Source organism: Scylla paramamosain, chromosome 4, assembly GCF_035594125.1.
Source record: "Scylla paramamosain isolate STU-SP2022 chromosome 4, ASM3559412v1, whole genome shotgun sequence".
In the NCBI taxonomy this organism is placed as follows: domain Eukaryota; kingdom Metazoa; phylum Arthropoda; class Malacostraca; order Decapoda; family Portunidae; genus Scylla; species Scylla paramamosain.
Genome location: NC_087154.1, coordinates 6,664,961 through 6,677,458, shown reverse-complemented (window position 1 = coordinate 6,677,458; position 12,498 = coordinate 6,664,961). Strand labels below are relative to the sequence as shown.

The following is a 12,498-nucleotide window of genomic DNA, read 5'->3' as shown; positions in this document are numbered from 1 at the left end:
CTTTGTCACTCTGTAAGGCATCCTTCACATGATTGGTGACAAAAAGAATGCCTGCATGGTCTAAACAATATTTTTTGATGAGTTTTTTGTCAATAAGTTCATTCAGTACATCCTTTCTGGATAAAAAATTTCTAAGCTGGAGATGTTGTGGAGTGGCCATCTTAGCAGTGGGAGTGTTGATCATTACCACCAAGACATGGTGGATGGGTGTCTGAGAATGGATTAATGTTTTACATTGATCCCTATAGAGAAGATAGTTTCGGTTTTTGAGCATTTCGGATTTTGAATGGCATTCAGGAATGAATTAAGTTCGAAAACCAAGGTTCCACTGTGTGGGTGTGTGTGTGTGTGTGTGTGTGTGGTTATATATATATATATATATATATATATATATATATATATATATATATATATATATATATATATATATATATATATATATATATATATATATATATATATATATATATATATATAATTACTACTGTTATTGATTGGGCTTTTTAATGAGTTTCTTTACCAGGCCATCTAGTAGGAGGATTGGAGATGAGGTCTGAAATATCACTTTTCCTTAGAAAAATCTGGGGCATAACTGCCATCTGGCAACAATGATGAAGTTTTATAGGTATATTCATAATATTTATTGAGTTTGGCCTGAAATATGACCCCTATTCTGTTAACTTTTTTGTTTTGCATGATGGTCTTCCTTTGCTGCAAAAACTGCATAGATTTATGTGAAATGATTCAAGATATAGCTCTGCTTAGCAACTTACAGTCCCTTGAGGCCTGTGTGAAGCACTTGAGACTACTTGAGGCATCTGTGAGCCTCGTGGCTTTAAAGAAAGTGGAGATGTGTGCAGTGTCTTGTCCATACTCTCCCTCCAATACCTTTCATTCTGCTGGCATACCACACTCATACTTAAGGCACCAAAATGCTTAAATTCTGAAGACGAGATAAATTACTTTCTCTTGCAAGAGATGTGTCAAAAAAAATGTGGGACAGAAGAAATGAGTGACATGATATCACTAACATGAGTCTCCTGCCAGACCTCACACCTCTGCTGCCCTTGGTCACATGCTGCTACTCTGCCAGTCAGTCTCACCTGCTCCCTCTACTTTTTTGGAGCATGATCCATTAAAATTTAACACATAAGTATCATTATTAGAATAAATGGAAGAGGAACCTGACAGTGAAAATTAGATTCTTATAATAAACCAGCAGACTGAAAAAAAACTGTATCTTTTTTGTATACAGTATTTCCAGGAGTTTCACAGTATCTGAGTTTTGTGATCCTCAAGTTTCATGCTGAGTCTAAATTCTTACTGTCTGAAGTTTTGCACATTATCTCCTCAAATTTCCTGCTTTCGCCACGTATAGACCATGCATTCCTAACATTGGTGTTACATAATATAGTAAAAATAAATACATATATGCTATGTATTGTATATATATTTCCATGTACGGTTCACATACCTGAATATGCATATTCTTTGTGGATAAACCACTTGTTTATCCACAACCCTAGTCATGCTGGCTTGCATGTGAGGGAGGGGCAGAGGAAGGCCGGCAATGGTGCTGCCTCATTGTGAAAGAACACAAACAAATAAGGTGTCTCATTACTGTGGCAGATGCAGTGGTGCTGCACCTGCACACCGCTGCATCACAAAACACATACCATTCACGCATTTGCAGATGTGATGATGCTGCATCTCTGCATTGTGAGGGTAAATCACAAACACTCATAGTGTTCTAGGCCATGCAGCCAGGATAAATTAGGGTTTTTCCAATGTTTTCGCCACCACAAGTTTTGTAATCCTCAAGCTTAGTGCCATGCCTTCAGAAGAAAGTAAGCTCAAAACTTGAGAGAGTACTGTATTTTTGTTTATGTGATAATGCAAGTGATAGCTGCATTTTCTATCAACCAGGTGGATTTTAAACAATAATAAGACTGGAATGAGTAGCTTAGGAAAAGCTTAGGAAGTACAGATAGTGTCTCATAAGGGATAATACCCAAAGGGGGCATCAAGAGCCTGAAGTGAAAACTTACTCTCTCCTGTCTCATGAGGGATAATACCCCAAGGGGGCATCAAGAGCCTGAAACAAATTTCCTTTCTGATTCAGCATGTCGTGCATGTTCGTGACTATGTAGAAAAATCTGCAAATGCACATATGGTATGAAAAGGAGATAGAAAAACTAATCTAATCATACAGACCGGGAAAGGTATTTTGAGAAGTATTCTTACCTTTTAAAAGGATATATCTCAAATTATGGCTTTTCATCTTTGAAAGTTATCTCCTCGGCCATTAATGTATCTATTTTATTGAAACAATGATTCAGAGAAAGTAAACTATCATTATTCTAATGTAACAGATATTCTAAAGTTATGTGGTGCAAACTCTTTCATTATTTTTTTTTTTTTTAAATTTATGCCAAAAAAGTGATCTTAAAAAATTTACTTCTTACAGTGAAAATAAAAAAAAATTCTCCCTTACATTAAAGATCATAGATTGGCTTTTCTCGCATGTGAAGCACATGTTTCTATAATTAAAATTACAGGAGATAGATTTCAAATATTCTAATGGGAGAAAGAGGCTGGCTGTGTGTAAATGGCAGGAAGGGGCACATTTGGGACAGTAGCACTTATTTACATACTGATCTTGACTTCCTTTAAAAATTTCATGGTAAAAAATGAGTAATAGACTAAAAAAAGGATGGCCTTAAGGAAGTTAATTGATTTTTCCCGTAAATGTTTCCTGAGTAAAATTTCAAATGTTTTTCCATTATTCAAATATGGAACAAAGTGGGATCTGATGCATGATAAGTATGCTAGCAAAGTTCACTTTAGACTATTTCCTGTTCTAACTGCCAGAACCCTGTATTCATAACTGTCTTTCTTTCAGGCTGACTATGAAAGGAGTGTTTGAAGCAGTGGAACAGCGAATGGAAATTCAAAAGGAGCAAGGAAAGAATTTGTACTACCTCCTGCAGAAATATCTCATACTTGATAATATGGAGAGCCTGTTGCAGGAGGCTCATGTGTGGCTCAATGATGGCATTGCTCCGCACCTGCTGCGCTGCCTCACCCACGTAGTTCTCTTCCTGCGCAAGATTGGCCGCATCCCTCAGCAGCTGGAGCCTCATTGCATTGACATCCTGGAGGCCTGTGTCAAGGTCAGGATAGACTCTAGAGAGAGATGTCTTAGTTTTATGGAATTTTCATGCTCTTTCCTCACTCAGATTCTATAAAATTGTAGATGTGAATATGCATTCATGACTTTTGTCCTCTTTATGGTTCTTAGAATTACTGCTTAAAATGAAAATATCAACTAAAGATTCTTGACTGACATGTGTCTTGGGATCTTCATAGATTGTGTGTAAGTGTTGGGGAAGGGGAAGGTTTCTGTGTGTTAAGTGTGCAGGTAATCATTCCTAACTAATCACCCTCTGTGGGAACATCACCCAGGTATATGGTTAGATAGATCACTTGCCTTGTCTAAAATTTCAGGAGGCCATCGAACGGGGAGATGTGGAGCAGGTGGCTTGGTACACGTCTGTCCTGCCTCAGTGGCTGCAGGTGGAGTGGTATGCTCGCTTCCTTCACAACATTACTGATGACCACCACCGCCACCATGCCCTGCAGCTAGCATCCTCAGTGGGACTGGACACCCATGCCATCACCTCAGCCGTGGTGACAAACATTAGGTAAGAGCAGAGTTGATATTTTATATGTCCATTTATATATTAAATGAAGAGATAAGATGAATTTTAACTAGAATGGTCTGGAGTTGACAGACAATTGGCAGAGATAAATGGAGAGGCCCTTGTCCTGGAGTGTAATTTTAGAGGCTGATGATGTGAAACTTCCCCAGGTTGTCCTCCAGTGGCCGTGATTCTGACAGTGATGTAGTGTCAGAAACCACAGCTGAGGACCGAGTTAAGATCAGTGCCATCGACTGGCTGTTGTATGACCCCCAGCAGCGGTCGGAGGCCCTGCGTCAGGCCAATGCTCTCATGCGCACTTTCCTCGTCTCACGCAAAATTGGAGCCACTCGGGTGCTGTTCAACAAGGTAAGAATTCCTTTTAAACTTTTCTTCACAGTCTCTATTTACAAGAATGGATTACAATGAATTACTAGACATGAGTGAATTATTATGGGAGTCAAAGTGAAAGTTGAACATAGGAATATATTCTGGTCTTTTTCTTTTCACAGTTCATGTTAAATATCAGAGTGTGTTGGGACCATTTGATTTCTTAAGTTGTGTGTAAATGTGTGTTTACTATGATGGAAAGGTACAAGTGGCATATGGTAGTGGATGTTTTTGTTAAGTAGGAATGCTGAAGGTTACCAAAATAATGTTCAGATGTAAAGCATTCACATTGTAACATTAATGCTTATGTGAAACATGTGTTGAGTGAGTATATTGTATGAATTGAATTTCCTGGATCTGAAAAATGGATTTGTATTTGTAAATATGGTTTGATTTTTTATTTTGAAAACTTTATGGTTATTATTAAAGAGAAGAATTTATAGCAACTGTATACTCATAATCAGAGAGAAAATATGAATAGTAAGTAAGAGTATTAGACGGGAGAGAGATATATACTAAAGACACATCTTGAAATGAAAGAACATCTTTAGAGACATTCATTATGAAGGTGAAGCAACATTTGTTGTGGAAAAGTTTAAAGTCCTTGGATTAGGATTACAGATTTTGAATGTTTTTTTCTATGTGAATGTTATGTTCATTTCAGTGGGAAGTAACTATTTCTTAAAGATATACATACATAATCCATAGTCAGTCTCTCACTTGCTAGTACAAAAGATAGTTTTGCCAATGATGGTTTGTCTTGCAGCTCCCCAGTGACTCTGTGAATATCATCATAAAGGAGTATGAAGCAGAGACAGGCAAAGCAGAAGTCCCACCACACTCTGAAAACATTGTGAGAGAATACTTCTGCATTCGTACCTTCCTGGTAAGAAATATGCTGCTTATGTGTTTTCAAATAGTGATGTCTGTAGGTATCTAACATTTGTTCCATGACACTCTTTCAAGATTTTATGCTGTTTATGATGTTTTGAAATGGTAATGTCTGTATATGTCTTAACTTCCAACACTTGTTCCTTGGCACACTTTTTAAGTTATTTGTTACTGAGTTGAGGGAAGTAAACTTGTCTTGTAGGCCATTGTGCACTATCCTCCCTAGTTTTTTTACTATCTAATTTTTGTGATCCTTCAGTTTTGTTATGAGTCCTAAATTCTTACCTTCCTGACTTTCTCACATTATCTCTTCAAGTTTTGTGCTTTATTGCACATGGATCACGTCTTCCTATCATGAGCTTCATATGCACTGCCACAACACTAGTCACACTGGCTTGCATGCGAGAGGATGGGAGCTGGTCTCACACTACAATAAAAAGTCCAGTCTTTCAGCATTTGCTGGACTAAACAGGTGCTGAAACACTGAATATGTTGAAAGATCAGATGTGAATTTCATCAGCTATATTAGCTATGAATAAATGAGAACTTAGGCTACTATTTATTTATTTATTTGCAGAAAACACAAACTAACATCTCCAAGGCATTTTTATATAGAAATGAAAAACATTTCAAGGCATATTTCTAGGAAACAAACAATATAAGTAATGTATGGATGAACTAAGTCAGTTTGTCCTCAGCAAACTTGATAAATAAATTGAAATATTTTTTCTTTGGTCCTCCCACGAAACTTTCTCTGACTTCTTCCTCCTCACTTTCCTCCTCTTTCATCCCCAATGCAGTAGGATTATGTCACAGTTAAAATAATCTGTTGGTCTATCTGCTCCTCAACCACTGGTGCATTTTCATTCACAGACAGAGAGTGAAAAGGCAAACATAGTGGTTTGAACACAATAGGGTCAATATCATATTCATATATATATATTTTTTTTTACTCTGCTTGTTATGCTTTTGGATCATTAATATTCCTTTCCTCTCCTCCTCACTCTAGTAATTTATTCATATATTGTAAGTCTATGCCAGAGATATTCTTATATACACCACTCACACCATCATACCCACCAGTGCTGTGGCTATCCGTAGAACCTACACATGACAGCATTTTTAAACTTACCACATGCCAATACCTTTTAGAAATATAATGCTGAAAGATCAGATAACTTTAGAAATGGGACTATTTTGTAAAACTGACAAAACATCAGGTTTTCCAAAAATATTGGTGAAGGGCAGGACTTTAGCTGAGGAATCAAAAGCTTTTCATCTTATCAGCTCCTCTCCTCTAACTGACTGTTGTCAGCCTCTTTCTCATCGTTGCAGTGTTGTATCTCTTGCTATCTTCTACCACTATTTTCATGCTAACTGCTCTTCTGATCTTGCTAACTGCATGCCTTCCCTCCTCCTGTGGCCTCACTGTACAAGACTTTCTCTCACCTCTTTTCTGTCCACCTTTCTAATCCACGAGTTAACCAGTATTCTCAATCATTCATCCCTTTCTCTGGTACACTCTGGAACTCCCTTCCTGCTTCTGTATTTCCTCCTTCCTGTGACTTGAACTCTTTCAAGACACTTATCCTTTAATTTTTTACTACTGCTTTTGACTCTGTTTAGGGACCAGCCTCTCTGGATTTTTTTTTTTTTTTTTTTTTTTTTACGGTGCCCCTCCTATATACATAAAAAAATATATATGGTGATGGTGCTGCCATGTTGTGAAAACATACACAATCAAATGAGAGGTGTTTCATTACTGTGGCACTAGTACATCTGCCACATAGCACTGCATTATGCTGCAGTGGCACCTCAGCATCACACCATGCTGGATGTGAGGACAGAACACTGTTTTAGATATGGCAATGCTACACCATCACACCACTGTGACATGCTGGATGCAAGGACAAAATACACACAGTCACACAGTTTTAGTTTAGATGTGGTGGGACCACACTGCTGCACTATTGTGTCACACTGGATGTAAGGACACAGTTCACATTCAAACAGTTCTAGATTCAGCGGCATTGCACTGCTACATCATGCCAAATTTAAAGACGAAACACACATTCACACTGTTCTATGCCATGTGTTTTTTTCAGTACCTTGAGTTTCATGAACATCAAGTTTAGCATTGCCCTTTGAAGAAAGCAAGCACAAAATTTGAGAGGGTATTTATTTTTTATTTTTTATTTATTTTTCATTTTTTATTTATTTACATATTTATTTATTTATTTATTTATTTATTTATTTATTTATTATTATTATTATTATTATTATTATTATTATTATTATTATTATTATTATTATTTATTTATTTATTTATTTATTTTTATTTTATATATATATATATATATATATATATATATATATATATATATATATATATATATATATATATATATATATATATATATATATATATATATATATATATATATATATATATATATATATATATATATATATATATATATATATATATATATATATATATATATTGTGTGTGTGTGTGTGTGTGTAGAGGGAACTGCCCAAGAGAAAAAGAAAAGGGGTGGGTGGGGGGAAGCTCTCTAAATCACTTTTCCCAAAAGACTACAATAGAAAAACATTGAAATAAATAGACCTGTTTAGTTGTGATGTCTTGATACAGACCTGTTTGAATCCAACCACGAATACTAACGTCCATGCATCTTTCCAGGATGCACAAGACTCCTTCACAGACTGGTTTGACCACTACCACCAAAAGAGGCCCACTGCTCCCAAGAAGCCTCCCCAGAGTGCAGGGTTTGCCCAGCAGGTGGCATATGAACAAGTAGAGCAGCAGTACAAAGGAGAGATGGAGCGCTGGAAGCGAACTCTTAACCTTATCACCACGGTGGGTAGAGGAAACTTGGGGTTTTTGCTGGTGAAAGACTTGAAAAATTTGGCAAGTAGTGTTGAGGGAAGAGTGAAGAGGCACACAGAAAGCCTATTGTGGGATCTAAGTTTTATTTTAGGATGGTGTACAGGAATGTAGTATCTAAATAGTGTAGCTACATATGAGGCCACACTTTATTTTATCTGGGTCTCTTGTAATTGGCCCTTGGAACTTCTCCATTTCTGACTTGAGCTCTTTACAAGTATTCTTCTCTTTATTTGAAGTAAGAGAATAGTAACTATTCCAGAAACATTAATAGTCCAAATTGTCATGCAAATGCAGGACATAATTTATATATGAATAAAGAAAATGAATTAAATCACCATAATTATACAGTTTGTCACATTGGACTGTGATGTCATGAAAGCTAAAAAAAAAAAAATGTAATGTAAATAGGAAAAATGCTGACTTACTGAACAGTTACTAGCATTTCATTCAGTCATTAATGCCTCATACCCTTACTAATTCAAAGTCATTAATGCCTCATACCCTTACTTATTCAATGCTGTCAGTAGTGGTACAGATGCACCACATTCATTGTTGTTATTGTTGCTCACGTACCTCACCAGACTGCCTGTGACCGGCTATACAATGTGCTGCTCTTCCCTGATGGAGGCTGGCTGGTGGACACAAACCTTGAGGAGCAGGAACAGGATCCAGCAGGAACCAGTGCTCAGGATGGAAGTGCTGAGGGTCAGACAGAAACTGCAGAGCCCAACCGTTCCCACCACCTTAGTGTACTGCGGTCCATCTACATCCCCCAGGTATGTCCTTAGGGCTCCTTCCTCAGCTACAGTGTGTCCTGTTTCATTAATCATATTCAGACCTAACAAGAAATAGGTAATATGGACTGTATGTATAATCAGAAATCTTACACTTGTGGTATGTTTTTTTTCAATGTTCAATTTTAGGATGACAGGTCAGAACAAGGTATGTATGTCATGTCTGTTCAAGGCATATCTTGCTACATACCTTGAGTACATTTACCTATTGGTGAAATGATAAAGTCATGCTAGTTATAATTAAGAATATAAATATGATATGGTTGTAGAAGATGAAATTGCTTTTTAAGTTCTATGGTTTTTACATTTATCTTTGTATCTTAGATATTTTATTTTCACTGGAATCTTTTATTAGTGGAGTGGCTGCATTACATCACTGTTTCCTTCAAGCTTTTCTTTCCATCTTTACACTTCCACTTGTGACCCAAAGCCTTAGGGTTTTGGATTTATTGTTTTTGTATTTCCTACATATTGTTAGAAAAACCTATGTGGAAAATAGCTTCTAACTCATGATAATTTCCATATTTTTAGTGTTTAGGGAAGAAACAGGAGAAAAGCAACAGACTCAGATAGAGACAAAAACAGAAATACCTACAGGCACATTGAAGGCAGTGTGAAAAATATGCATATATACCCAAAGTTACATGTTGCTGAAGAAGTGATAAGCAATGAAAACGTGATTTACACAACTGATTTTAAGAATTCTTTGCCCTTTCTTTTTTTTTTTACAGGTTGCATCTTTGCTTCAAAATATTCTTCATGCCACAGAAAAATACAAAGAATGTCTACAGTTAGCTGATTTAATTGCTTCAGAACAGTACCAGTTGTATAAGGTAAGAAATGTGGTGTTGTGTTATTGTGCTGTATGCTGTATGAAATTAGGAAAGGCTGAAGAGAACTGGTGTTGATAGTGAATGAATCAAGCTGAGTAGGGAGTAATAATACTTTGGATTTCTAGAGAGGATGGAAGAACAATAGTTGATTAAGAATATAATGTAATCTAATGAAAGATGTAAAGCTAAGGGAAAGGGCTGGATAGATGGGGTAAAGAGAATGTTAGAAGCAAGATAGAGCAAAGAATAGTTTTGCATGAAAGAGTTTGCTTAGTAAATTATCTTGAACTTATGACTTCCTTGCTTTATGATTAAAGGTAAAATTATATATTCTTTTCCAGGCATTTGGAAGGTGTGAACTACAGAGATTTTTATTGAAACTACAAGAGACATCCAGAGAACTGCTAGACCAAAATTGTGATGCATTGGGCTATCCTCTGAATTAATACTACTGTTTCCTGGCAGATCACATCACTAGGCTTTGTAATTTCATATTGAAGGAAATGGAAAACACATGGCCCTCGGAACCCATGCTGTGCCAGTGTGTGGGGATGCAGTGTTTCCTGTGGTGACACCTCTGGATGGACTTTTTGAAGGACCTTGATCTCTTGTAGACTGAATTACCATCTTGTGTTGATGGTTTCATATGTTGCATAGGTTTCAGTTGATCATGTGAGCAGAAGTGCAGAACAAAAACTTTGAAATTATTGTTCTTTTTATATTATGGAAAGCAGTTTTGTGTTGTGTAATTTTTGTGTATTGTTTGATTAATTTTATTGGTGAATATACAGCACTAGCAGTTATGTACTGCATGTACTTGTAAAATATTCCATAGTTTTAATAAAGTTTTGTAGCAAACATTCTCAGAATTATTCAAAATGTTACTGTTTTGTATCTACAAGCACACTGTGAGAGAGTTCACACTTACAATTATCATACCTGCATCTGTTCCTACCAGTTGAACGAATTAGATGTGGAAAAGGGGGGATAGGGTTGTTATGGTACAGCTATTGTCACTTGATGCAGAGAGACTTGAGTGTGCTGCTGCTTAAGTGATCCTTGTACCTTGTCATTGATGACCAGTCCTCTACCACATTCATTCCTTGAGGCTAAGGTGTGAGGGAATGCTTGTGGATGTGATTGTGATTTGGGGCGTGTGGTGTCTTGCCTTAGGTATTTTCCTTCACAGGGGAATGTTATGAGAATATAGACAGAGATGCTGGATAGATTCACTTATAGGGATGTGGCATCCCCTCCACCCGTTGCAATCAACTTTGGGAAGGGAGACCTTGATAGCCTTGGTTGCAGCTTCTCCAAAGCAAAATCAAACCTACTCCCCATCAAAGAGGCCTATCTGAGGAAGGAGACTTGTTCCTAACATGCTGTACATCACTAGAGGGGGAAGTATGCATGTTAGACAAAATAATGATTATGCTGTTGATTATGACTACATTGTGTGATTGATTTTAAAGTTACATCATGATGAGCCTTTCCAGCTTAGAACTGATGAACTTCCTCACATCTCACTCAGACTGTAGGTGATAGTTCAAGTGGTAACCAATCACTACTCAAGCAAAACATATGCATCCCTCATTTTGGTGATTATGATAAGGTTCTACAGGGAAGTGGCGACCCACCTCAGAAGACAGCTTGGAAATGTGAAATAATTGTGGCCACAGCAGACCAAGATAACAAGAACCGATAGACTTGCCCAATAACTGTACATCCTCAGCAACTGCTGTTTGAAAAAGGAAGACTGATAAGAAAATTGTTGCTATGGTCTAATTAGGACATGCATAGTTGCAAGCTATAACTTCTATATTGGATCTCACATCTGCCCAGGTAAGTGCTGAACATTATATTGAACAGTGTCTGTTTTTTTGGGGGGATGTTCAGTTTTTTGCTTTCTTTAGATGGATGTTACAGAGAGAAAGTGTGACAAGAACTTTGGTAAATTGATATGCATGACTGGATACATGTTGACAAGAACTTTGGTATATTGATATGCATGACTGGATACATGTTGACAAGAACTTTGGTATATTGATATGCATGACTGGAGATACATGTCATGCCTTGCATTGGGACATCATGGAAACATATTGACTTCAAAGCAGGATAATTGGTTGTGAGAGTCTTGTCAGAGGCTGAACTTGTCATGCCACTCATGGGAATGCAAGCCTTACAGCTTTGCTGATCATGCCAGGTCCTAATGAATTTTTGGTTAGCCTTGAATGTCATATCACTACACTAAGATCCCAAAAAGGATAATGTAACCTGAAGATTGTTGTGGTCCTGATGTTTAAAGTGCAATACTTTGATATTGGTCAAAGATCAATCCTTTATGGGGTCTCATGCATGATTTATTCCATTTTCTGATAAATTTAGTATTTCTGTGAAGACCTTAAAGCGATACTGCATGTATTATTCAATCATCAAAGAAACAAATACATATTGGACTTCATTGACACATGGATCTCTTAAATCTAAGTGACGCTTGTGTGGCTTGTGTGAAATGTAGTGTTGTAGGTTTAGCAAGTAAACCTTGGAAGTGGAGTAGGAATGAGAATGACTAGGTGGATATATAGGACACTGAGCTACAGATCTGAAGATGAGATGGTTTGGTCATGTTGAAGGAATGTTAGAGAATATTTGGTAAAAAGAATTAGAAATTTTGATGTAATTAGCAATGTGTAAATGTCTTAGAAATGTAGGGAAGCTATTACAGCATGCAACCTAGCTAATGAACTGACAGTAGGTGAACATACCTGCAAACACATAGAACCTTTGGGAGTGATGATGATGATGATGACGATGCAGAAGACTGAAGCTAGGTGGGAGAGTAGTCACTTGTGATGAATATATAAAACGAAGTGTAAAAGAAATGTGCTATAGTAGGACAGCTGACTGCTTGTAAGTTATTGCGTATTCAATGAGTCCTACTGGCCCTTCTCATGACAGACTTAAATCTATAAATA

At 36.9% G+C, this 12,498-nt stretch overlaps 1 protein-coding gene across 1 annotated transcript in view; it reads left to right on the top strand.

The window, feature by feature from the left end:
• Positions 1-10,378, top strand: part of LOC135099453 (nuclear pore complex protein Nup107-like) — a 30,888-nt gene extending 20,510 nt beyond the window's left edge. Inside the window, exons 11-18 of the mRNA XM_064001831.1 lie at positions 2,903-3,173; positions 3,508-3,704; positions 3,872-4,070; positions 4,858-4,977; positions 7,687-7,863; positions 8,475-8,669; positions 9,419-9,520; positions 9,862-10,378. Coding sequence (XP_063857901.1) covers positions 2,903-3,173; positions 3,508-3,704; positions 3,872-4,070; positions 4,858-4,977; positions 7,687-7,863; positions 8,475-8,669; positions 9,419-9,520; positions 9,862-9,966 — 1,366 coding nt within the window. The 3' untranslated portion in view covers positions 9,967-10,378. The remainder of the gene's footprint in view (positions 1-2,902; positions 3,174-3,507; positions 3,705-3,871; positions 4,071-4,857; positions 4,978-7,686; positions 7,864-8,474; positions 8,670-9,418; positions 9,521-9,861) is intronic.
• Positions 10,379-12,498: the final 2,120 nt, after the last annotated feature.